This window comes from Phocoena sinus, chromosome 11, assembly GCF_008692025.1.
Source record: "Phocoena sinus isolate mPhoSin1 chromosome 11, mPhoSin1.pri, whole genome shotgun sequence".
NCBI classification, from domain to species: Eukaryota; Metazoa; Chordata; class Mammalia; order Artiodactyla; family Phocoenidae; genus Phocoena; species Phocoena sinus.
In genome coordinates this window covers 17,366,606-17,392,917 of record NC_045773.1, presented here as the reverse complement: position 1 = coordinate 17,392,917, position 26,312 = coordinate 17,366,606, and the positions used below count along the sequence as shown (strand labels likewise).

The 26,312-nt window shown below is 45.5% G+C and overlaps 1 protein-coding gene across 1 annotated transcript in view; it reads right to left on the bottom strand.

Moving 5' to 3' along the window:
- Positions 1–26,312, bottom strand: part of PDZRN3 (PDZ domain containing ring finger 3) — a 248,479-nt gene that overhangs the window by 22,247 nt on the left and 199,920 nt on the right. The window contains exons 4-5 of the mRNA XM_032647901.1: positions 5,294–5,541; positions 1,868–1,955 (exon numbers count right to left, since the gene is read on the bottom strand). Coding sequence (XP_032503792.1) covers positions 1,868–1,955; positions 5,294–5,541 — 336 coding nt within the window. The remainder of the gene's footprint in view (positions 1–1,867; positions 1,956–5,293; positions 5,542–26,312) is intronic.

Genomic DNA, 26,312 nt, shown 5'->3' with positions numbered 1-26,312 from the left:
CAAACGGAAGCCTGGGCTTCTCTGCCTGTGCCTGGGGCCTCCAGGTCAAGGCCCCTGGGACTTGTGCACCGAAACACCTGGGGATCTTGGTAAAATGCAGCTTCTGACTCTGTACGTCTGAGGGCCCAGATTCTGTATTTCTCACAATCCCCCACATGCCGCTGTCCCAGTCTTTGCGCCACACTTTGAATAACAAGGCTCTAGGGAGGCGTTTCAGAGTGGCCTCCTCCCACCAAAAGCAAGATGCTCTCATAGTTCACGTGGAGAAAGTTACTTCCTTTAGCAAGAAAGCCTCAGTTTGGGCTAGTCTTACCACTTCTGTGATACTAGCCCATCTCCTTAGAGAGAAAGGCAGCAGGAGGCAGTGGAGAGAAAGGGCCCCAGGCAGCCAGCCCTGGGCGGGTACCAGTGACAAGCACCAGGATTTAGTAACACTGCCTCGTGTCCGCTGTATTTATTGGACGGCACCTTCTATGCATGTCAAGGGATGCTGATTTTCTGACTGAGCTAGTGATACAGCATTTCCTTTAAAATTCTCCTTCGTTTACAACCCAATCCAAAAATGGGCAGAAGACCTAAACAGACATTTCTCCAAAGAAGACATACAGATGGCCAAGAGGCACATGAAAAGATGCTCAACATCACTAATTATCAGAGAAATGCAAATCAAAGTGACAATGAGGTATCACCTCACAGTGGTTAGAATGGGCATCATCAGAAAATCTACAAACAAATGCCGGAGAGGGTGTGGAGAAAAGGGAATCCGACTACTGGGCATATACCCAGAAAAACCCATAATTCAAAAGACACATGCACCCCAATGTTCACTGCTGCACTATTTACAATAGCCAGGTCAAGGAAGCAACCTAAATATCGACAGACGAATGGATAAAGAAGATGTGGTACATATATACAATGGAATATTAGCCCTAAAAAGGAAGGCAGTTGGGTCATTTGTAGAGACGTGGATGGACCCAGAGACTGTCACGCAGAGTGAAGTAAGTCAGAAAGAGAAAAACAGATATCGTATATTAACGCATATACGTGGAATCTAGAAAACTGGTACAGATGAACCGGTTTGCGGGGCAGAAATAGAGACACAGATGTAGAGAACAGATGTATGGACACCACGTTGGGGAAAGCGGGGGGGGCGGGGGGGACAGGGGTGGTGAGGGGATGAATTGGGAGATTGGGATTGACATATATACACTAATATGTATGAAACAGATAACTAATAAGAACCCGCTGTATCAAAAAAAAATAAAATTCAAAAAAGAAAAAAAATTTTACCTTAGTTTAAGGGAGTTGTATTAAGTTAAAGGGAAAGAGAAAGCAGACAGTGGTTCTGGTGTATCAGATATAAGAAAACAACTGTAAGGCAGAGTGGGCCACACGCGGCAGATATTGTGGCAGCTCAGTGACCCTCCAGATATCACATGCAAACTCTTAGAGACGGGAGCACTTTTCCAGGGAGAGACCACAGCTTCCATCAGATTCTCGAAGGTGTTAGAAAGTAAGACGGAACTAAAGAACCCATTGCTATAAAGTTAACGAAATATCAAAGATTTACAAAGTCGACATCCTACTCCAAAAATCTAGCTCCTGAGATATTTGATAGCTTTTTAAAGACCTCTGCTTTGTCACAATGATCATCAAAAAGCAGTGTTGTCCTATAAAGGTTATTAAATAGCCCTTCTTCTTGCAAAGCAGTGTTCCAGGGAGGCCTCGACCCACGGAACGTGGTTCTTCTAAAAGAAATCCACGAGAGGCGGACATTCCATGAGCATCCGTCATCTCAATGCATGCTGACAGAGACGTATTAGCCTTCACAGCGACTATTGAGACGAGCCAGGGACGTGCTTCTTACCTCCAGCTCCAGCTCCTCTCTCTCCATCTCCTGATGGATGCCTTCAATGTAGTCGTTTGGATTGTAGTATTCATGGGCCGAGGGATGCCTGAAAAAGGATGAAAGATCACTAAGGCCCTGCTGCAGTTCTAAGTATCTGTTCCCATCACCCCATCACAAGGCCCATCAGTGCCACAGGGGCTGTTCTCAGAGGCTGAGGTTCTCACTCAGTTCACTTCTCTCTGGTTGCGTTTCCCGGCACAGTCAGGACCTCCCTCACGATATTTCCACCATCTTCTCCAAAGCCCATTTCCTCCACAAGAAGGAGTTTAGATGCAGGTTGAGGGCGAGGGATGGAGTGGGAGATTGGGGTAAACACACGTAAGCTAGTATACAGAGAATGGGTCAACAACAAGGTCCCACTCTATACAGCACAGGGAACTATATTCAATATCCTATGATTAAACCATAATGGAAAAGAATATAAAAAAGAATGTATATCTATATGCATAATGAATCACTGCTGTACAGCAGAAATTAACACAACATTGTAAATCAACTATACTGCCATAAAAAAACTTGTTAAAGAAAAAAGATGCTCGGTGAGAGAGGGACTGGCTTTGTGGCTTGCAGTGATCACTGCCTGGCCCACGAGTCATGTGAGTCAACGTGACCAATTTCTAACTCAGTCTCTAGGTGGGAGACAAACTCTTATTTACTGCTCATGGCTTCATTCTTAGATTTTATCTCTGGGGAGAAAAAAGCTTCACTTCAGGCAACACCTAAAGACATGTGCCAGCCTCTGAGATAGGTTCAAAGGGCTGTGAAACTGAAACTGCTATGCTGTCATCTAGGACGGTCTCTTTTCAAACCTTTTTTTTTTTTTTTTTTTTGTGGTACGCGGGCCTCTCACTGCTGTGGCCTCTCCCGTTGCGGAGCACAGGCTCCGGACGCGCAGGCTCAGCGGCCATGGCTCATGGGCCCAGCCGCTCCGCGGCATGTGGGATCCTCCCGGACCAGCGCACGAACCCGCGTCCCCTGCATCGGCAGGCGGACTCTCAACCACTGCGCCACCAGGGAAGCCCTTTTCAAACCTTTTTGATTGTCTCGCAACAAGAAATACATTTGACATCACCCGGTATACATGTGTACGTATGCAGAACACGTGCATACATGCACACATATAATGCATGTGTGTATATATGCAGACCCGCATAGGTACACACGCCTAGGAGAACGGAAGCTTGCATTTCTCTAGGTTAACGTGTGTACAGCACAATTCACAGAGCCCACCACCTCTTTGGAAACACCACTAATGGAACCTCTAGGACCAAAGGCAGCGGGAATTACAACATGCTCAGTCAGGTCTGTGGCTCTGAAAGGTGTCAGATGCGGATGGAGAGCTTCAGCCTGATTGTTGGCTGGGGACCCAAACCTCCGCCTTCTCAAAGGTCAACAGAGCAATCAGTGGGCTCTGGTCTTCTCACCCAGGCACTTAGTTTTGAAACAACAGACCAGACATGAGCGGTCATTCAAACGAGGGCTGGCTTTCAATTTTCTGCACCCATCAGGCAAATACGCTGCCTGCACTTAAGGGGCTGTTGGTACTGAGGACCCTGCTGGAAGGCCTGGGCTTTCAAGCGTCAAGGTAACCCCCCCCCCCCCGCTCCCCCATTCAGCCCTGATGCACACTCCTGCTGTCCTCTGACCTCGCAGCCAGAACCAGGAGAGCACTGACCTCTGCACTCTTCTGACATTTCTCAAATTGCCCCTTGGGGGAAGAGTCATGTCACGTTAACTGGACTTAAGAGGAAATTAAGGGCTTAGCTTCTAAAAAGCCTGTCACTGTGACGGCTCAACATCGAGAGTCAGGGGTAGCCTTAAAGGCCTCATCAATATGAAAGGCAGTTTGGGTCTTCAACGTCAAACAACTGATTTGAATGACTGTAGTCAGTGAATCATCCAGTTGTTTCCTAGCAACTGGCATGCTATGGAGTACTGTGGTTAAGATCTGGACGTTGAGGTGGGACAGACCTGCCTTTCCATCCAGCTGCCAACTTTCATGGAGTACCACTGCTGACTCTGCAGTTCCTCGCCGCACAGAAGGGGCAGTCGTGAGAAATGGGTGAGGTGACAGTTCTCTGCATACTGCCTTGTGCACTCCGAGTATCAGACGGGATCGGGGGCGGCGGGGTACCTCCTCCTCTACCTTTACACGCTGCCCGCCGCCCAATTCACCTTGTCACGCCTGGGGAATTAGCCCTGGGTTCTGATGACAGCTAACCGTCAGAACCACGGGATGAGAGGCCAGCCTCTGTCTGGAATCTAGTAGAACAACAGGAAACGTGTGCTCACTCCAGCTACTGAGTTACTGATAGGAATCCAACAGGTATCGCTCAGGGGATCTCCCTAGGAGAGGTGGAGATGCCCTTTGAAATAAGGCATCAAGGCAATGATCCGAACCAGCAGCAAGATGGGAGGAGGGACTCTTAACATCAACCAGAGAGGCTAAGAAGGGGCAGTGGACACCTTGTCCAGAGATGTGCAAAATCACATCCGAAAAGCCACCTTAAAATGGACATCTTTTAAGCCACTTGTCCACCTGAGAAAATTTCTTGCTCTTCATTTTTGTCCCTATATATTTTACATCAATCACTCAATTACCAGCGATCGCCACTATCGTTTATCCAGCACTTACCGTATGCCACGCTGAGAACCTGCCACGCATTAGTTCATTTAATCCTTCAACAATCCTACGAGATGGGTACTATGATTATCATCCCATTTTAATAGAAGGAAAATAAGGCCCAGGGAAATAAACTACCCAAGTTACACAGCTAGAGATTAGGCTTTGTCCAACTCGGAGCCTCTGAACTACCTGATATCTCTGGCAGTAAGTAAGGTAAGAGGAGAGTCGTGTGTAAAGTAATTTACGTGATGCATTGGATCACAGCTGTTATTTAATCGGTAACTGCAGTGCTTATATGAGGCATGTGTGAATTTACTCCATGGATCCAGGTTTGAAATGAGACCCAAGAAAGCAGAAGGCACAACCTCCTGGGCTCTCTTTACACTCACAACTTGCTTTGTTGTCTCTTTAAAACAACCATCAGCATTCCCTCTAGTGAGAACTACCAAACCTTGCCACTGCCATTTGCGGTGATTAAATTTTATTCGGAAACAACTTTTATGACATTTGTAAGTCATTTTGTTCTTCGAATATAATTTGAATAACTCCGCTCCAGGGTTATAACAAAGTAATTAAGATGTCGGAGTGGTTTTGAGCAGGATTCAATTTATTGCCTATATAAACAATAAAGTGAAACGTGGGCAACTTGGGGGAAAACTGTTAAGATGTATTCATTTTTTTTCACCACACGGAAGGGAAGAAACCAACTTCTCTGTACCACACTTAACACATCTAAGATTCATCACCATGTGACTTACTCCTCGGGCAAGAGATAGGGATCCAGCACAGGTGGGGTGGGCGAGGACATCTTGGTAAGAGCCATGATGTGCTCAAAGGTGATGTCCGTTTGGGTTCCCGTGTCCACCGTCTGTGACTCTGACGGAGGCGTGAACATTTTGGTCCGTGGCGTTCGCCTCAACACCTGGACCACGATGGGCTCCTTAGCTGTCTTGAAGGCTTCCACAGCCTGGTCATGAGTTGCTCTGGATAAGTCTTTGCCGTTAACCTGTCGGAAAACAGTAGATGGGGAGAGGATTATAATTAAGCAGAAGCCGGAAAGACGGTTTTCGTGTGTAAGCAGCTAAAAGGAAAACGTGCGGGTGTCCGAGGACTTCACTGCTGTGTTTCAGGTTTCCCCAGGAATGCCTGGTGGGAAGGGGGTAAGTTTGGAGGTGTGCAGATCGGGCATGAAATAATAAATCTCACGGCGGGGAAGGCGTGGCTTCCCACTGGAGTGTCTTTAACACAATTTCATCCCCTCCTCATCTTGCCTGGGAGAGAAAAGAGCAGCCTCAGGCTCAAAGCCTTTATCGGGCCATACTAGCTAACTGGAAATTAATCATATTGTTCTGTTTTAATGGTGTGTATGTTCCCAGTTCCTGTCAGGTGAGATTAGTTTCCCTTTCATGGGAGCGATATGACATTTCCTTCTTAAATGAATGCCTTTGCTTTTCCTTAAAAAGTCAATGAGAATATTAAGTAAGTGATAATACAGGTCACAGGTAGATATGGCAAGTATCAAGGAGGAACTCAAATGACCTGACATTTTGGCCCATGTTCGGGAAACAGCAGCTAGCTTAACTGCTGTGTTGTTTCCCACTGTGCACACAGTCCTTTGCTACTGCTGCAACCTCAATGTCTACACTTACCGAGTGCCCACTGTCTACCACGTGACTTAAATGAAGACGCCTCTTAACACGTCCGTCATCACAGTCATGGGAAGCCGGCAAGACCAGAAGTACGTGCATCCCTCTCCCCTTATAGCCACAAATAAACTGCGTACGATGACCTTGCGAGTGACTGATGGGTCAGAACTTCGGACGCTGCATCCAGGATTCTTTCCAACGACAGAATCTGAACTAACTGAACACGGCTGTCTTTAGAACAGCTTACACGAGAGGAAATAGAAGCCAGAACCTTATGTCTAGAAAATGAAGTTATTCCAAGCAACATGGAAGCTCAACTATTTACCCTCCCCGTCCCATTCCCCACAGCAAAGGACTACGACATTGTGTTCCGATAGCTAGGTGATGTCTAATGATTGCACTCACATGACAGTTATCAGGCTCTGAAATATTTTGATACCATCCCCCAAGTGGTATGTATACTGCTTAAAGGCAAATAGAAAATGATGGTATAGGAAACATATTCTGCAGAATATATGTTTGTAGAAGTTCCCTGGCTTCTCACATCTTCTCTGCACCACTGACAAACTCATGTCATTTATCTGTAAATGCCAAAACCAACACCGAACCTTTTCTAGTCTGGCAGCTACATGCCCCACCTTAGCATCGTGTACTTCAAAGCACACTGACGATTAGGTCTGTCCCGAGGTAGAGCACTTCGGTTTCTCTTTGCCAAGCAGAACATGAATACCGATTATGCAGCAGTTTTTCTGTTTTTTTTTTTTTTTCCCCTAAGCCCTTTCACTCTGGCCCTACAGGGACAAGAACTCTAGGTTGGAGTGCCTTGCAAACAACTGCTGGGTTGAGGAAGAGATGTCGGATTCTTTGCTTGTAATGAAGCCCAAATGAATCGCCAGTGGAGATTATTAATGCTTTGGATTCAGTCCACTTAAGTAATTTACTATCCTCATGAGGGAGTCAAACAGAGCAGCAACTGTGGGCTGCAAAACGACTCAGGTGCACCGGTAAATAAGTGAATGGCTGAACCATCCAGCTCTTACCATCCTCACCCTGGAGGAGTGGAAACACCAGGATTTAACACCACGGCCGTCTTCGTTCCTCCTCCATGGAGGACAGAATGAAAGGACATGAAGGAATTCTTCCTAGCTTTGCAGACCAGTTGAGCACCTCGACCCCTTCCCTGCTCAGAGCCTAGAACTCTGAGGGCTTGGGGATGAGGTGAGGGCGGGGGAATGAAGCCCAAGTTGGAGTGCTGTGAAATTCGCGCCAGGGCCGAACTGTCTGAGCCGTATTTTCCATTAATGCATGACACCGGGAGTCAAATCATCTACGAATTTATGATGCCATAGTAAATTTCTCCCTGGATTAAACGAATGCCGTAGACAGCACCCTGAGGAGATATCGGTTTGGCCAGTGCCAGCTCGCCACGCTGGGGATGGCTTGCGCTAAAGGTAGTTGTACCCACGGTGAACTCACAGTAAGACTTTTGAATGGGTCTGCAAGTTGGCCTTTGGCCAAGCAGGAATGAGCATGGGACTTTCTCCTAAGGGAGCCTTCCGACTGTGTCTTAAAAAACAACAAAAAAATCCATCCTAGGAGCCTTTACGTTTTAGCCACATAATTAGGTCTTGCAAATACCTCAGCGGAAAGGTCAGCTGCCTGATAAAAAGCGTCCCTCCTTGTTCCTCCTGCTTCCTCTCTGCTGAAAGAGCTTGGACTTTGTTTCCTTTCCACCAGATCAGAGAGCATTCCCTCTGGGGGAGACTTGAGATGTGGGTTTAATTGGCTTTAGCCCATTGTGGAGGTCTGGTTCCTTTTGCTTAGACATGGTGCCGGGTCTCTGAGGCCAGGTGAACACACTAAGGGATGCAGGGCAGAAAAATAGAGAAGTGGGGTCTCTTGATGATTATCATTGAGCAAATGAACCGACCAAGCTTAGAAGCTCTTAACCCCAAACTTCTTGTCATATTTGATAACACAGTCCTCATACCTGAGGCCCTTTTCACTTGTATTTTAACTCCCTGCAGCCCCGAACACCCCAATAGGTATAGATATTGCACAGATGTCCTGTAACGTTAGACAGGCGTGTAGTATTTGTTCCTACAGACATTCCTCTGATGTGTATGAAACAGTGGGTGAAAATGCTTTTCTGATTAGGAGTGTATTTTACTCAGCTGCTTCTTATTTTTTTTTTTAACAGAAAAGTGATGGCAACTATTGCTTTCTTGTACAGGTGTCTAAACCAATGCGAGAACCACTAAGCAGATGCTTAAATGGTACCTACAAAAATTAAAGGATGGACTTGTCTGCATCAGTCTAATGGTACCTACAAAAATTAAAGGATGGACTTGTCTGCATCCGTCTAAGCTAAGAAGATTCTCGGGGGCAAACAGCTGCCCTGTGTCTGGGCGCACACGATTACAAACGCAGGCAAGCTTTTCCAAATCTCTCTGACTTTGGGTATTATTAAACGGCATTGATGCAACAGCACCCGTAACATCCCTAGGGCCTAAGATGCAGAGAAAGAGGAGGGGGCGAATCCCAAGGGAGGCCAGGAACTTGGTTGGCGACTGTGAAGCGTCCTCTCATCCCCCGCCAGATCGTCACCCCCGCTCACGGCTGGGTCCCACAGAAAGGCAGTTCTGACCACTGAAGCTGAGGCAACAATTTCAGGAGCCCGGTGCCCCGTATATGTTAATCAAACACAGTTCAAATATGCCGCTCCACAAGCCAGGGGACCCGCTCCTTTCTTACGGCTCAGGGCTGCGGTGCCCAGGGGCTCAAACTGTGGAATCAGACCGGGGTTAGGATCCGGACCGTCGCTTTGGACAATTTATTTCCCTCTGAGTCTCGGTTTCCTCATGTGCAAAATAAATGTGATTATAGTGTCATGCCTCTTAGGGTTATTATAAAGTTTAATGAGATAATCTACTTTACAGCCTAGCATGCACATCGTAAGAATTTACTAAGACACCCGTGCTCATGGGGATCCTACCCCAGAATAGTCACATTTTCCCAGGAGAAAAGAGTCTGCAAATCAAAGAAGCAAAATGCAGCCTAGTTAGGTAGTCTTAAGAGGCATTTGTATACTGAGAGGCTTCTTGATTTTTCAGGGAAGTTCCCAGCCCGAACGTTCCTGAGCTACCGACATACATATTGATATTTTCAGTCCGCAGTTTGGGATTCTCTGGAGCGGGCGGTGCAACGGAGAGATCTTACAGGACGACTTGACCCCTGCCACACAAGCTTCTTGACAAGGTATTTTAGGCATCATTACATTCTCTTAAAAGACGATGAGACAAGGCAGGAACTTACTCTCCTAGACAATCCATTTTTGCGGCCAAATTTGTTTGCAATTACCTTGTGCACATAACGCTTATTACCCTGTCATCTTGGAATCACATCACTGAGAGACTTAGCGAGGTGATGAGTCCGGTGCATGCCGTCAGCCAACCGAGAATGACAACCTTTATTCCCGGGACTAGCATTACATGTACATTACACAAGACGGCGGTGATGATGGCTGCAATTACAGGCGCAATGTTCATCCCGTGACGTTTGGCCCAGTCAAATTAAATATCATTAACTCGCCCAATTGAGCAGATTGCCTTTAAAACAGTCTATGCAGCTCTGAAACCAAGTAAATGGAATGTTTGGGGAGAAAAAACGCTGATAAACTTTATTATAAATTAAACGCTATAATTTATAAATTATAAATTAAACGCTTAAGTTATTCACCTAAGGCTCTGGATGGTCCCCTGGGATGTAGGTGCCATTAGGGTGAAAATCCAATTCCTTTCTCTCAGGGCAAACATCACTGCTGCAAAAGTGACAGGACACTAAGGGACCTTCAAGAGGTCCTTTAACATACGATCTCCAGGGACAAGATGCCGAGAGCACGGAAGGATTCCCTCCCGGTTGCATTTAAGCCTGGGTAGCATGGCTCCGGCTCTTTGCATGAGGTGCCCGTGGGTATGTTTTCCACGGTCCTGAGAACGAACGCAAAGCTGGTAGGTTTTTCCACATGGGGGTACATTTCGTGGATAACCCAGCTGTCCATCTTTCACTCATTCACCAAGTATTTTCTGAGGTTACTCAGGGAGACTTGTTCCCCTCTTGGCTGATGGGATACCACTTGGAAGAATTTCTTGGGGAAAAATGAGGCCACAGGATGTGCAAGCCACTTAAGAAATGGTCAGATGAAATGCACTGTGGGTAGCATTTCATCGTGGCATCTAATGAGAGGTTGGATCTGGCCGAGGAAGGCGAAATCTACACACGCTGGAACGGTAATTAAGCTCACGACCTAGAAAGACTCTTGGTTTTCACGGTCTACCTAGAAATTCCACTGGTGAAACTACTGTCATACGCTTTTTAAAAATTACCTTTCAAAACAGGAGCCAGAAAGCTTTCAAAGTTCCCTACAACATAATTATAAGCATTTCGCGGTATCTTAAGATCTATCTGGAAAAGACATAGCATAATCTCTCTGAATTAGACAATACGTTTCTATTTATGGGAAGACAGCTGGTTTCTGAGGATCTGCACATCAGGATCACCTCGATTTCTATTCCATGTGCAAACGACCCCAGTATACTAATGCAGTTTTCAATTCAGCCTTCTATAAATTACGCCCCGGGCTAAAACCCCGGTTTTATAGGGTTCATTTAATTAAATACAGGGGCAGTGATTGCATTCTGTAAAATATCACACCTATGTTGTCAAACTAATTACAACTCAGATTCCACTGGAAGCAACAGACGATAATAAACTACATACCGAAAAGTAAAAGATTTCAAGCCCTGATTTAGGTTGGATTAAAAAAACTTCTTTCATTCAGGCAAACTCCTGTCTGCCTTAATTTATTTCAAATTTATAGTCTGCTCTGGGGCTTGATAAAGGGAAGGCCAACTTCTCTAAAAGAGAGGTATTATGGCGGTGAAGAAGGAATATGGGTCTTAGTGAACAAATGGTGTTCCAATTAATATGTTTCTGTGCAAAGTACTGACTTTCAAGACGGTATGAACAAGGAGACTACACTCACAGAGACCTCAGTTCCGATGTAGTAGAACTTACATCTGTACGGGTGCATTCGGTTTGCAGTAAGGACCGCAGTGAGGTTTGTCCGTGGTAATTTCTAAATGTGTCCTGATGTTTTTTTCCTAGGTTTGGTATTTCTTCAACGGGAAGATCCCCTCATTATATTCTGAGTGCCCTGTGTGGATGAAATGTATAGCCTGGGTAATTTTCCTATCAGAGGAGTCTTCCTTCTGTCAAACTTAAGCCTATCATGTTTCAAAATGCTTTACTGTTTTTTTTTTTTCGCCTAAATATAGAGTATACATGGCTACCAGCCTCCGAGTGATAAAAGAGATGACACGTCTTAAAGAAAGAGGCTAAAAATCATAGATGTACTCAGATTAAAAAGTATTAGTCCTACACTATTACAAGACGCTTTTCTTCTCAGGTCAAAATCCTATCTTCATCAACAAAATTCTGCTTATCTCCTTTTGGAAGCCTTGATTTCATCACCCCGAAATCCCACTGTGAACGATAGGTCACAGAGGTCCATTAAACTACAGTGGTTTTGAACCATTCTGCATCTTAAAACGAACATGCATACTTTAACCTCATCTTAAAGGTGGTAATTTAAAGAAGCAGCTCAACATATTATAGGAAAGCCCAGTGGTAGGTACTTGGAAACAAGGTGTTTCTACAGCTGAATCTCTCTACAGTCTAGGTCCCTTAAGTCCTTCTTTGAAACGCGAGTGTCTTTTCCAGGTATGTATTTAATGCTGGAGGAGGGACTGGTTTCAGGTTACAAGTCAGTTAAATATGGTCCTTCACATTCCAAGGGTTCAGCGCTGTTCATCCCTGGAGGATGTTCTCGCAAATGTCTTCAACCATCCCTGCCCCTCTCTTATTCTTTCTTACTCATCTGAAAAGCCCTGGCCTATCTTTCTGGCCAATCACCTGCCTCCCCGTTTCTACCTGTAGACTAGTGATGCTGGAGAACATTCCCACAGGAGATGTCGCTGGGTCAAATGGGATCACACCCTTCACAGCTGTTTTGAGATGTGTAATTATGTACTTATTTGATTTTCGGTTGATGGCCGATATTTTCTCATGGGGCCCTAAGTTCCACAAGGGCAAGAACTGTGTGTTTTGTTCACTATAGGACACCCGGAGCTTAGCACAGCGGCTGGCATGTAGCAGCCTCGCAAATAATTTATCACCTGAGTGACCTATTCACGCATCTGTAGACTGTCATGTTCCTCTCGTGCACAGTTGTTGGCATTTCATGGTCTTTCCTACTCTTGAAACAAAAGCATTTTCTGCTCTGATCTTACATTCATAGCTAAGATTGACACAAACCTGATTATGTGTCCATTTTTATAACTGTCAGATTCCAAACAAGAATAAAACGTGTGTTGTATTTTGTTACATACATACATATTCCGTGAGGAGTGCTTTCAATCTTAAAGCGTCTCCTGTTCCATTTCTTGATACGATCAAAGTGCTATCAAGGAAAGTACCCTCTGATGTTTTGGAGAATGAAATATATGAGGCCCAGAGAGGTCTTGGAGTGTTTGTGAAGAAACAAGGCAGCCCTAGCTAAGCTCTCCTGAAGTCCCTGGGTTCTGAACTTGCAGGTGACAAGGTGGAGCCACTAGAAGTCAAAAAGGAACCTTGATCCCCAATGGAGAGGAAAGAAATAAGAAACACCAAATTGACAGACCTCACCGAAATATCAGAAAATGGGAAATTGCTTCTTTCTCTTTCTCGGACCATTCTCTCTCCTCCCCATATCCGTCCTCCCCCTTCCAGCAGTGGCGCAGACTCAACCGTGAGCAACGTGCCCAGGCCGGGAGGTGATGAGGACAGGTGGGCTACAGGTGTGTCCGCCCAGAAGAAGGTGGGCCCTTCTCTAATGCACAGTGAAAGCCAGAAGGGCTGGCCTTGGGCCCGCTCGGCTGCCCAGCTCTGGAGTTGGGTGTAGTGGAAGCGCGCGATGGCCTGGCCTACGGGCATTTACACTTGAGTCCTGGATACACAGAGGGGACTGCTGGGTCCTCAGCTACCTCACCCTGCGCCAGGAGGGCTGTCAACAGGGGTCCTCCCTGAGGACATCCAGGTTGAACACTCTGAGGAAGCTCCCTGTGAGGCATCGCTCACCTTGGTACCTAATGAGTGAACAGAATACGTGAGGCCAAATGCTGGAGTCTCTGACACGTCAATCGTGATACAGCCAACAGGGGGACAGCACTCTGCTGTCCTGCCAGACGAAGACTTAGTCTAAGCGCTCTGTCTACGTTAACTCACGTCGTCTTCCCATGAGGGTGGTGCTACTATCATTACCATTTAACGGGGATGAAACCCAGAGGCACAGAGAGTGTTTGTGCATCTGAAGACCTTCCGCTAAGGATGCTGGTGGCTTTCACCTTGAATTGGGAGACACGCGCTTAGTTCAGAAGGGTTCACGCTTCTTTCTACACGTCAAGTTTACTGCATTTAACCATCCATATCGGCATGATCTCCTACGGTAACAGCAAATATAGCCGCACGTAGAAGGAAGAAAGCGTGGCCAGGTTTTTGCAAGCATCACAGCAAAGCCTTATGAAAACCACTTTATGTCATTTCCATCTCCTTGGTATAAACTTCATATTGGTCTCATAAATCTCCTGTACAAACTTAAATTTGTTAGTTGATTTCCTCAGACTAGAGGGCTGGCTAGAATAAAATTTCTACCCTCAGGTCTCTGACCATTAGAGGAAGGGACGTGTAGGAAGATTCTTCCATCAACAGAACTGTCGCCACACAGGATTTACAACGTTTCGTGATGTTTCATGTCACTACAGTCATTTAAGTTTCAAATGAGGAGGGGCTTCTAACGGATACTGCGTGAAGACGGGCAAGAAGAGGCAGGAGTTTTACATGTGATGGGGGTCCGCGGTGAAGGTTGTAAGCTCCAGCCCTAGGGCTGATTGCCTCGGCTTCAATGTAGGCTGTGTCACTTATGTGCTGTAGCATCTTGGGCAAGTTAACCTCTCGGTGCCTCAGTTTTCTTACCAGCAAAATGGGTTTACAGCAGGACCTATCTCGTTGGGTGGTGTTAGAATTAATTAGGCTGTGCAGAGAAAGTAATTAGGGTGCATGGCCCTGCACAGAGTGAGGGCTCAATAAACGTTAGCTATCTGTTGTCCTCACTCATTTGGAGAATTACTGGGGAACCCATCACGTGTCAGGCACTGATACAGTGGTAACCAAGGCCCAGTAATACTGGGTAAAGAATGAACACGGTGGGGGGGGGGAGACACACAGGGGTCTGAATCCCTGCTCCGTTTACCAGACGTGTGACTTTGGGTAAATCATTCTACCCCTGTGCCTCAGTGTCCCAGTTGGAAATGGGGGATATTAAAGTATTTACCTCCTAGGGTTTTGAGACAAAGATCTAAGCACAGGGCCCAGTGTTAGCTATTGTTATAACCCTACAAACCTGGACAAATTACCTACCTCTCCCTGTGCCTTATCTATAAATGGAGTTGTAAAGGTTTGTAGAAAAGGGCTTAGAAGGGAGTCTGGCTCGTAGTCACCACTCTTTACAGGAGATACTGGCCCACATGTGGTTCCTAAAAATTCCAGCTGTCAAACTGAGCTGCAAATAAATCACATAAGAACACCCATAAAACAGGTCTTACGTTCCACTCATTTATGGGGAAAGCAAGCCTCTTCTGGATCCTGGCGTCCATCTCAAGGATGTGATGCTGTGCTCTCCAAGGACTGGGTGTTTGCTCTGTGCCAGGTGCTGTGCTAAGTGCTTTACGTGCACAATTTCATCCCGTTTCACAGTAAGAAGGTCAATGGTGAGGTGAGCGCTATTACCTCTGCTTTTACGGGCCAGGAAGTAAAAGCCCGAGGAGTGCTGGCAGCTTCCTAAAAGATGTGCAGCTCGTGAGCAGGAGAGAGGGGATTTGAACAAGGCCTGCCCAACTTCAGGTGCATGCTCTAACCACTGGGCAGCACAGCTGGACTGCTATGACCCAACCTCAGCCTTGAAGCGAAGGGAAGTGTTAACGGCTGATCATACTGACCCCAAGAAGGGATGGTGGGATGAAACTGGGATGAAACGGTGTCATCAGAAAGAGAGAGGGGTGGGCCCTAGACAAGGAACATACTCTCAAGTGGGAAGAACAAAGATCCTCGTCAAAGGAGGACATTCACTGGACGTGCCTTGCTGGGGATGGGTGGGCTCCTCCATGCCGAACCAGGTGGGCTCACCTTTCCCAGGAACTCGTGGTGGTAATGGTACCACATGTAATGATACTCACTAACCCGTCCCTTCCTACTTCACTGCAGAGAAGCTCAAAGCAGAGGGGAATCTATCTTTTCTCTAAATTCTTTTCTCACTAAGTTGTCTCATCAGATTTCAGCCTGTCTGTCCTACGAACGTCCATGTCCCAAGGCAGGTTGTGAAGCTCTGGCAACGAAACACCATTTAAAATAGTCCAATTAGGGCAAAAGTAGTCTTTTGTTAAAAAAGAACATTCTTGAGCAGGAATGAAATAAGTAGCCTCAGAGTTTCTGAAGCCTTTGAATCTCAAAGAGGAGTCAGGCCGAGAGATCTACTCCTGAAAAATGCTTCCTGGCCTTAACGACCTGCACTTTATTTGCGGCTCTTAACAAGATTACGAAATTTCCTAACTATCTCTAAAGAACTATCTCTAAAGGTCAGGCGACAAACCAATGAATTCCAGAAAGAAAATCAAAGCTAAAGTTGATTCACTTTGAATAGAATTTCCTGGCTCTCAAGGATTTGTGTAACCTCAACAGTGATTTGGAATCTTGTTTGTTTGTTGTCGGTTTTCTATCCAAAGAAATAAAATTATGATGCGTATCACTCAGATGAAAACTAACTGTGGCTCCTGCATCACCAACTAGTTCATTTAGTGGTCTACAGACCGACTAGTAAAACGTCTGTTAAAATGACTGTGGAGGATCCTTGAAGAAAACGCTGTAGAAATTAAATGTCGTCTTAGTGGTTAAAAAAAAAAAATCAGTTGAGAAGGGCCTGGTGTCAGTATGAAAATAAAACTACCGCTGAATGTTTAGAGAATGGCTAGTTTTCCTTCTGTCCTTATATAGGAGTACTCATTAGTCGGCTTGTCCATAATCACCTTTCTAAATAAATTATGCTGTATCTTCTCAAATACCTCCAAGTTCCTAAAAAGCATTTTTAAAAGTTCCACATCAGGGGAAAACTAGAAAGCAGGGCTGGAACTCGAAATGTCCTCCAAAGACCAAAGCTACTTGATTCTTTGAACAAATACTGTCTAACACTTCTGAGTATCATCTTCTATGTACCATACACGAGGCTTAGGCACTCAATCACTTATTCATGTGCAATTAGCACATGAATAACAAAACCTGGGAATGATTATGTGCCCAATACCCCTACTGAAACCCCAGTGCATTAGTGAGCAAGACCAGAAATGGGAGCTGCCCCAGGCAGCTCATAGTCTGGGTAAGGAGACAGAGGCTAATGGGAAGAGGGGGGTCCTCTGAGGAAGAGACGTTGAGGATAAATCAGAAGAATAACCAGGATTTACGTGGACAGGAAGAGAGGAGAGATATTTGCAGATGGAGGGAACAGCATGTGCAAAGGCCCTGAGGCTGGACGAAACCTGGTACACAAGGATCAGGATAGGTGGAACAGAGATGCTTATGTGATGAGACTAGAGGGGCGGGCAGGTGCAGCCTATGTTGACCCTCAGAGGCTACAGATAGGACTTTGGTTCTGAGATGATCTAAGCGAGGGTGGTGGGGTGGTTGGTGGGGGGGGGGGGGGGGGGCTGGAGAGGTGACAGGACTCAAAGGCTACGTGTTCAGGCTTACATCTTAGAAACATGATCATAGCATCTGGCTGCTGTGTGAACAATGGACTGGAAGAGGCTAGGAACGAGGCGACTGAGTGGCACAAGCAGACCAAAGAGATATTTGGAAAGCGGAGACCTCCCAACCACCAGGAGAGTTCTTTCCATTTTCACAGGAAGTTGAGACTCAAGAGGGTAAGTGACTTGCCTAAGGGTTCCATAGCTATTCAACAGGAGACCAAGTTCAAGCTCCCCCGAACTACTAACTCCAAATGCAGCATTCTTTGCAAAGTAAAATACCTGTTGAGGTGTGACTATCAAGACAAAACAAACGCAAGCTCCAAATCTCAACACCTTGAACTGAATAGGGACCTAGGCAGGTCCTGGGTTTCTTGATAATGTGGGTGGTTCTGCTACTGGGTTACTTCCTGCCTAGAGGCTCTCTGTAATGGGCAGGGTCCTAAGTCTCTGCTCCCACCTCCTTCTTGGGGTGCTTTCCTCACAAGTTCACGTGGACGCTGAGAGCGTCCTGCCCCGACCGAAGCTCTTAGTTATTGCTGGAGACTTTGCTTCCTAAGACTCTGGAATCCTGGATCTCCACCCTTTTGCGGGAAAACCATAAGGAGCTTAGATTAGAAGAGGAAGAACGGTTTATCTTGCTGATTGATTGAAAAAGCTACTCAATCTCGAATCTCAACAATCCTCTCTGGCAAATGGGACACATATTCCCCAGCTTCAAAAAGCGGAGCTCCACCCACTTGCTCCTAACACTCTTTGTCCTTCACACAAACTGTCCCACGTTATTGGTGTTTTAGTATGAAAAATGCAAACCATGTCCACTGACAAGAATTTTTGGATTTTTAGTTTTGACCGTTACTGGACATCAGCAGTTCCAAGCACTATTACGATAGCTACCCGTGGGCATTTTCATGATGAAAAATTTCCTGATCTTCCCACAGGGAGAGGTAAGAAGGGAAAGAACAACTGCAGAATTGAAGCCTGCAGTTTGGCAGGACAGCCCTTGGTTCGGTTTTGTTCTGTTTTTTTGGGACAGCCCTTGTTGCGCAAGTGTTCTCAGAGTCGAGAACATGACTCCATATTTTATGCTAACAGAATCATTTTGGAGGGTGATGCTGTGTAATTGGGGGACGGGTGCCATTTCACTGCTTATCTAGTTGACATAATTACAGCTAACCTCATGTCTGTCCTCAACTTTGGGAAGATTCTATGTTTTTAATTGCAAGTTACTGTCCAATTTGTTAAGGAAATTTAGGTTAGAGGAGAAAATATTTGCCTCTTTTCTGCTGGGTTCAGATGTATTTCTAAATTTGAATAACATTTCCAAAAGGAAAAACACTTCATCCTACCAGCTCACATTTCACCTGTAATATGTACGACTACTCCGTTTAGGAGTGCTTACGTGCAGTAATGAATCCGGACACATCTTTCCTGGATTGCCAAAACAGTCATACTTTGCTGAGACCCCTCCCTTGCAACCAGAGCCCAGGAACAACTTTCCATCAATAGATTGTATAAACCCTAAGTTACCTCCACTGAAATATGCAATTACCTCGTGGCTGCTGTGAGAAATTAATGCAGATTTCTGGAAATACTGGCTGTGAAAGAAGAACCAATGAAAATGAGTGGGAATAACCAACTCTGGAGACATCTACGGTGGAAGAAACAGAAACTGGGAAGATTTAGAACCTTTATGAATCAAAAATAAACTTAAGTTGGTACTCCTTTCTCAAAGATTTATAAATGTGATTTACAAATGGCACGAAAAGAATAATGATGACATTCTAGGGTATTTATCACCTCTGAAATAGGAAATAAAATGACTCTCCCTCTTGACTTCACAGGCACTGAAGGGCTTAAACTACGACCCCATTATAATAATTGATCCTCGCTTTTTTTTGGTGATTAAACTCTGGGCAATAAGAACGGCAGAATAATTGCATAATTCAACCGCACAGAATACCTAGCACATAGGAGGCCCATGATAAGTTTGTTGAACTGAGCAAAAATAAAATTAGAGATATTTGTAGAAAATATGAACTGGGTTAAAAGTACTAAATCACACACGCATGAGTCTTGTCATTGATAAATGCTGGGAACCAAGAAGATAAAGTAAGCAAAATATTATACTTTTTGTCAAAAGAAACCACGGGTCCTTTCTGGGCCTCAGTTTCCCCACCGGTAAATGAGGGGATTACTCTAGGTGATGATGATGATGACTTTTAATGTAGGATGAATCTCAGTGGACCCTGGGGCCCTCCTTGATTATTTCTGATTACCCAACACCTGGCCTATGCCTTACAGCCTTTCTAGACACAATCCCATAATCCCCTGCTCCAACAATTCAGTCACCTCCTGGGAGCAAGACCTGTGTCCCTAAACCCTTTCACATCCTCTGGATACTCACTTAAAACCTCTTGATTTCCCACTAGCTATCTACCTTACGTTTGGTAGTGTATATATGTCCATGCCTCTCTCTTGCTTTGACAGCTAGTGGGAAGCAGCTGCATAGCACAGGGAGATCAGCTCGGTGCTTTGTGACCGCCTGGAGGGGTGGGATAGGGAGGGTGGGAGGGAGGGAGACGCAAGAGGGAAGAGATATGGGAACGTATGTATAACTGATTCACTTTGTTATAAAGCAGAAACTAGCACACCATCGTAAAGCAATTATACCCCAATAAAGATGTAAAAAAAAAAAAACCCTTGATTTCACTTTCTTGCTCTCCATTTTGGTTACATGGAAGCATCCCATCAGGGTAGCACGTCCTTTCAGTCATCCCCCTGACTCTCAGGTCCTGCAGGGGACACAGAGGAGACGGACCCCTTGCCTGCAGCCGCCTGGAGAAACTTTGTTTAGATGACAAAACAACCCTGAGTATGTTGCAGGGAAGCGAGCCATGGGGTGCTCCAGTGAGAGGGTGGCCAGCCCTCCATTCTGCAATCTCTCTTCTGCTATTGGATGGTTAGAGAGCTTTAATACTTGAAGCTGAAGAGGATAATCTCGTGAGAGGAAGGAGAATAAAACCGCTTGCAGGGGTGCTGGACTCTAGTCTCTAGGATGGAGAAGAACCTGCAGCGTTTTCGAAGATGATTTATTAGACATGGGTAGAACTTGCTAGAAACCTACCAGGAGCAAATCATCTGGGAAGGAATTAATGAACCAAACAAAACACTTGACAATGCAATTAGAATATGAGGAAATGTAGGGGTTTTCCAAAGAGAGAGAGAGAGAGAGAGGCAAGTGTGTGTCCATGATTTTGATTATGTCATACAGAAGCTGGAAAAAGAATGCAATAATATTTTTGAAGGGTAAAGTTATCACAGGGGGGAGATGGAGATGGCTGCGGTTGATATTTGCAGTTTGGATGCTTCAGTAGAGTTAGCAAGTGTGCCCAGATGGGTGGAAATTCACTTGCAGCTGTGTTTCAGCAAAATGGTGCGTGGGTCTGAGAAACAGAAATAAGACCGCTGGCGGCAAAAATACGATTCCCCATCACGCGCAGCGGCAGAGGGTAGCCGCGCAAACACTGTGTTCCTCTTCAGTTGCCTTAGGCAACAGTAGTTTTTTCCCCTCTGTTTTGGTTTGGGTCAGGGATTTTTCCTTTCTAAAACCTTTTCTTAGTTGAGTTAGAAACCGAGAGTCTGAAGCTCTGGAAACTTCCCTTCGACCTCATTTCATCGTGCCTGTCGGATGAGCTCACTGAAAAACAAGCTCGGCAGTGGTAACATTTGTTGTGTGTGTCCAGAGGAAACTTCTGGCTGAATACCTGTGCTAACTGCTATCCTAGGCTTTGCATATAAACTCTATCTGGGAATAATATAGGCTCCTTTTTATTGATATGAATGTATAAGTCTAAATACATACCCTAAAAATTTTTTTAAATTGAAGTATAGTTAATTTACAATGTTGTGTTAGTTTCAAGTGTATGGCAAAGTGATTGAGTTATATATGTATGTGTGTGTATATATATATTCTTTTCCATATTCTTGTTTTAATTTTAGGCAATAATTTTTTTTAATTGAAGTATAGTTGATTTACCTTTTCATACTCTTTTCCATTATGGTTTATTACAGGATATTGAATCCCTGTTTTCAAAATCTACAGTCAGACAACTTATGTGCCCTCATCCCCTTCACTAGCATTTTTTTAAAATTAATTTTTAATTTAATTTAATTTTTTTTTGCGGTACGTGGGGCTCTCACCATTGTGGCCTCTCCCGTTGTGGAGCACAGGCTCCGGACACGCAGGCCCAGCGGCCATGGCTCACGGGCCCAGCCGCTCCGCGGCATGTGGGATCTTCCCGGACTGGGGCACGAACCCGCGTCCGCTGCACCGGCAGGCAGACTCTCAACCACTGCACCACCAGGGAAGCCCCTTCGCTAGCTTTTGTAGTTTGGCAGGGAGATGGTTAATATCAAAACATTTCTTCTTTTAAATATACGTCACACAGTCACAACACCACCTACACAGACCTTTTATTCGTTCAAAGGTGTTTTCGTCGGCTGGAGCTCAACGAGTAAGTGTCAAAGTTTGCATAGCATGCTGGAAACAAAGCCCTCTCTGGATAGCGAAGCATATGTGGGACATGTGCACGTGAAAGTAATGATACGCTTCTCCTAGAATCCGGGACTCTTTCTGCCCCAGAGCCTCTGTCTGGGGACCCGTGACTATTCACAGGTCAGGAAGCCAGCCTGGCCACCATGACTCAGTCCTAATCCCCATTACAAGTGCCCCGAGTGCTGGTCACAGGTGTGACCTCACCCGAGAGGCAACGTGGCGATGTCTCCCTCCATCTCTAAGTGGTGAGAACTGTGAGGGCCGTAACCTTTTTAGTTAACTTTGCAACCACTGCAGCATCGTCAGTGGCTGTCCCGACGTGGCACACGGTAGGCGTTCAAAAAATAACCTATTGGGGCTTCCCTGGTGGCACAGTGGTTGCGAGTCCGCCTGCCGATGCAGGGGGTGCGGGTTCGTGCCCCGGTCCGGGAAGATCCCACATGCCGCGGAGCGGCTGGGCCCGTGAGCCATGGCCGCTGGGCCTGCGCGTCCGGAGCCTGTGCTCCGCAGCGGGAGAGGCCACAACAGTGAGAAGCCCGCGTACCGAAAAAATAAAAATAAAAAAATAACCTATTGAACAAATGACCGAATCTGAGCATTTCCTCCAAAAATATGGCGTCATTCCACCTCTGCATATTATTTTGGGGAAGACTTGGCCTTACAGACACCTCCTGAAAGCCCTGTTCTCCACTGTTGCTTTAACAGAAATGACTTAGCTACAGTGGTACCCAGTGATGTCCAGAAGCTGGCCTTTCTGGATTCATTCGCGGCGCTTTACGCATTGCCCTGGATACTTACGACCCATAACGATGATCCTCTCTGACCCATTTGTGGAGACCTGGCTGCCCCCGCCTCCTCTAGAAAGGCCGGCTCTCTCCCTTGGTCCCCATAGATCGGCTTGTTTGACAATATATAACAGTGTTCAGTGCAACATCGTGCCGTACATACACTCAAACATATCAGAGCTCACTTGCACACTCCCAACACCCTAGGAAGAGGGGGAGTTTGTATTCCTGTGCTTCAGAGGAAGAGTTCAGAGAGGCTCAGAGAACTTTCCACAGCACAAAGTTACTCCATAGCACGGCCCTGAGTTTCCCCCTTTTATACATCAACTCTGAGTAAAACGAGGTCTCTGGTTTGTCTTCTCAACTAGGCCATGAATGCTGTGAGCACAGGGGTTGTTTTCAGTCTTTCTCTCAGCATGTGGCCCAGAGAACACAGTAGGCACTCAATACATGCTGCCCATAGGCCCACCAGAGGGTGACTCTCAACTGGCGTAAGCTTCAGGTGGAATCCCTCTCCTGCCTTAATCAAACAATAGGATGAACTTCCACTTGAAGGCGGTATCACACTGATAACATCATATAACCTCTAAAGCTGTAGACCTACCTCCATTTAAAAGAGGACAAAACCATGCACAGTTTCTTGGTTAGGTCTTTCTACGATGCTTTTGTAGTTGACCCACATTCCTTTGCAGTTTACCGTACGCTCACTGGTGTAAGATTTAATTTCGGACCCCCTCCTCCCTTCTCCCCACGAATGTCAACCCCACAGGGCAGGGACTTTGCTTTCCATTGCAGTGCCTGATACTTAGCATGTTACCAGGACCACGGAGGGACCTCTGAGTGTGTGTGGAAGGAAAGAGTGAGGGGATCTGCCCACATTCAGGTCTCTGCTTGAGTCAGGCAGTCCTGCGTTAGGATAACTGCTCTCCCCCTTACCAGCCACGTGATCCCAGGCAAGTTAGTCAGCCTCCCTCCCTCTCAGTTGTCTCATCTGTAAAATGGAACTAACAACATACATGGACTTTAAGGCGCTGTGTGAGAATTACACGTATATGTATGACACGTGTATATAAACCACGTGCACAGCAAATAACACTCGGTCATTTATCATTGCTATTATTATTATTTATTGGATGCTAATAAGCATAAACCCCCAAATCATGAGAATATATTGTCCTCGGGCCTTCCCTATTCATTCAAGGATAAGTAATACGATGCTGGAATTGCTTCCTCCTTTGTCTGGACATTTCTTAACTGTGGCTGGATAGGGAATAGAATTGGTTCTGAAACCTCAGAGCCAATTGAGATAAAAGAGATGCACTAACTCTCACACTGATCTGCCCCCCTTCCTTCAGTCTTAGGGGAACAGCGACATGCTTCCAGGTTCCACTCCATGGCAGACCTTGAACAGAAACTTCATCGGGGTGGGAGAGATGAGACAGACATGCCGAACAACTCAAACTTCAATTCCTGCCAAGTTTCCAGAGACCTAGCCCTACCCTACAAATCTTAGGCTTACAAAGTTGCTAGATGGAGAACTAAAAAGGAGAAAATGCCAGTCCGGGGGCAAGAGGGGCACCCCTTGCTAAGGAATTATTCCAAATGGGAACACATCAATAAATGCAGGTAAGTGCAGCACAGGGTCGCTGGTATCTAACACGGAGAGGGTGTGCAATACAAGTTACTCATGCCGGGCATTTCAAAACCAGATAAAAAGGTACGGAATCCCGGATGTAAAAGACTACTATGATTCTGCGGGGGGGGGGCGGGGGGGGGGGAACGTCCACTGCTTTTCACCTCCTGATGCCACAAGGAATATTGTTATGAGGGATACTTATTTCTCTCTAGGATTTTCCAGCTCCCCAAAGAGCGAGAAGCTGCCTGTTAGAGGGAAATTGGTCCCTGTCCTTTGGAGTTTTCTTTTATTAAAATGCACGTCACTTTGAATGTTATGTGTGACAACCACTGACACTTTGGGCAGGGGAGGGGAATAATTAATTGTCACATGGGGTAGAACAGGAATATGTCTGGTAATTCTATGGTAAACTGCTTAACACAGGGAGGAAACTGTTATCTTCCCAGATGTCTGACAAATTACCTGTTTTCATTGGCTTAATGCTCTGAATAGTAGGTGTCTGCGTTATTTAGTTTACGCAGTTTGTTCACAAAACAGACAACATCTTTGCCAAAGACTTCTTTACATAAAAACATGCAAACTCTTAGGAAATGTGTTTATAAAGACGCCAGCTCTGCCTGTAGTCTTATGGATGTCTTCTCTTCTGTTACAACAAATGTTATGGTTTGAGAGGATTCTTTTATGGATGAAGAATGCTACATGTAAAGAAAAATATAAAGTAGTATTCTATACTTTTTAAAGATCTTATAGCTTATCAACTCCCCCCCCCCCTTACTATTTGTGAGTTACTTTCCTTCAGAATTGGGGGAAAAGGGAGGTTTTAAAATGAGCTATTTCTTCTTGGATCTTTTACGAATACTTTTATTTTATTAAATATTGAATAAATTTAAAAATATCAACGATATATGTAATTGAAAACACTGCTACAATGAAGACTTGTAAATCTCCCACCCACTTTGAGAAAAAGAACACTACCCATATGTTATCTTGACAAGCTGAACTTCCCAAGTCCACGAATGATAAGAATAGAGCGCCATGAACAGCCAAGAAGAATGCACCAGGGTGGCTCTGGGAAGGGCCCTGTTCTATCAGGGACCAAGAATTACTGCATAACTACAGCAGGATATAACAGATGCTCTAAGTGCAATACTGGTGCCGAGGGAAGAAAGGGAGCAGAACAGAAAGGCCAGAAACAGTCCCTACCACACAGGGAAGCTGGTATTGCCCCTTGATGCGGAAGAGACAGGCTTTTCTCCAAGTGGTACTGGAAAATCCATATTAAAAAAATGAAGCTGGGGCTTCCCTGGTGGCGCAGTGGTTGAGAGTCCGCCTGCCGATGCAGGGGACACGGGTTCGTGCCCCGGTCCGGGAAGATCCCACATGCCGCACAGCGGCTGGGCCCGTGAGCCATGGCCGCTGAGCCTGCGCGTCCGGAGCCTGTGCTCCGCAATGGGAGAGGCCGCAAAAGTGAGAGGCCCGCGTACCGCAAAAAAAAAATAAAATAAAATAAAGTTGGACTCCAACCTTACACCATATATAAAAAGGTACTGTGAAAGGCAATATTTATATTAAATTTTTAGAAGAAAATAGGTGAGTAGTTCTGACTTCAAGGTAGAGATCATGTTTCCCAACAGAGACTAAAAGCACAAACTGTCAGAAAAGACTGATATATTTGATGACATTCAATTAAGGGATTCGGTTCATTGGAAGACATCCTAAAGAGAAGGGAAAGATAGTTACAAACTGGGAGAAAACGTATAAAACTACTGAGGGACTCGTATCGGACTATGTTTTAAAAAATCCTACAAACCAAGTGAAAAAGATGCAAAATCCAATAGAAAACTGGGGAAAGGCTGAACAGGGACTCCATACACAGAAGAAGAAACTCAAATATGATGAATGTACATATGAAAAAAAACAGTCAGCTCCGTGTATCTGGGGGCTTCACGTCTAGGGATACGGACAGCTGACTACATTCACTTGACTACACCATTTTATGTAAGGGACTTCTGCCCCGATGGATTTGGGTATGTGCAAGGGCTTCTGAAACCAGTCCCCTGAGTATACCGAGGGTATGTGCTCAGCTTCATTGATGATTAGGGAAAAGCAAATTTAAACCATAGTGAGCTACCTCTCCATGTAAATTACATTGGAAAAGTTAAGAATTCAGACAGTACCAAGTGTCGACAGGGATGTGCAGCAACAAGAATCTCTCTACCATGATGATGAAAAACGATTTGGCGTTAGTGAAACTGAAAAGGTA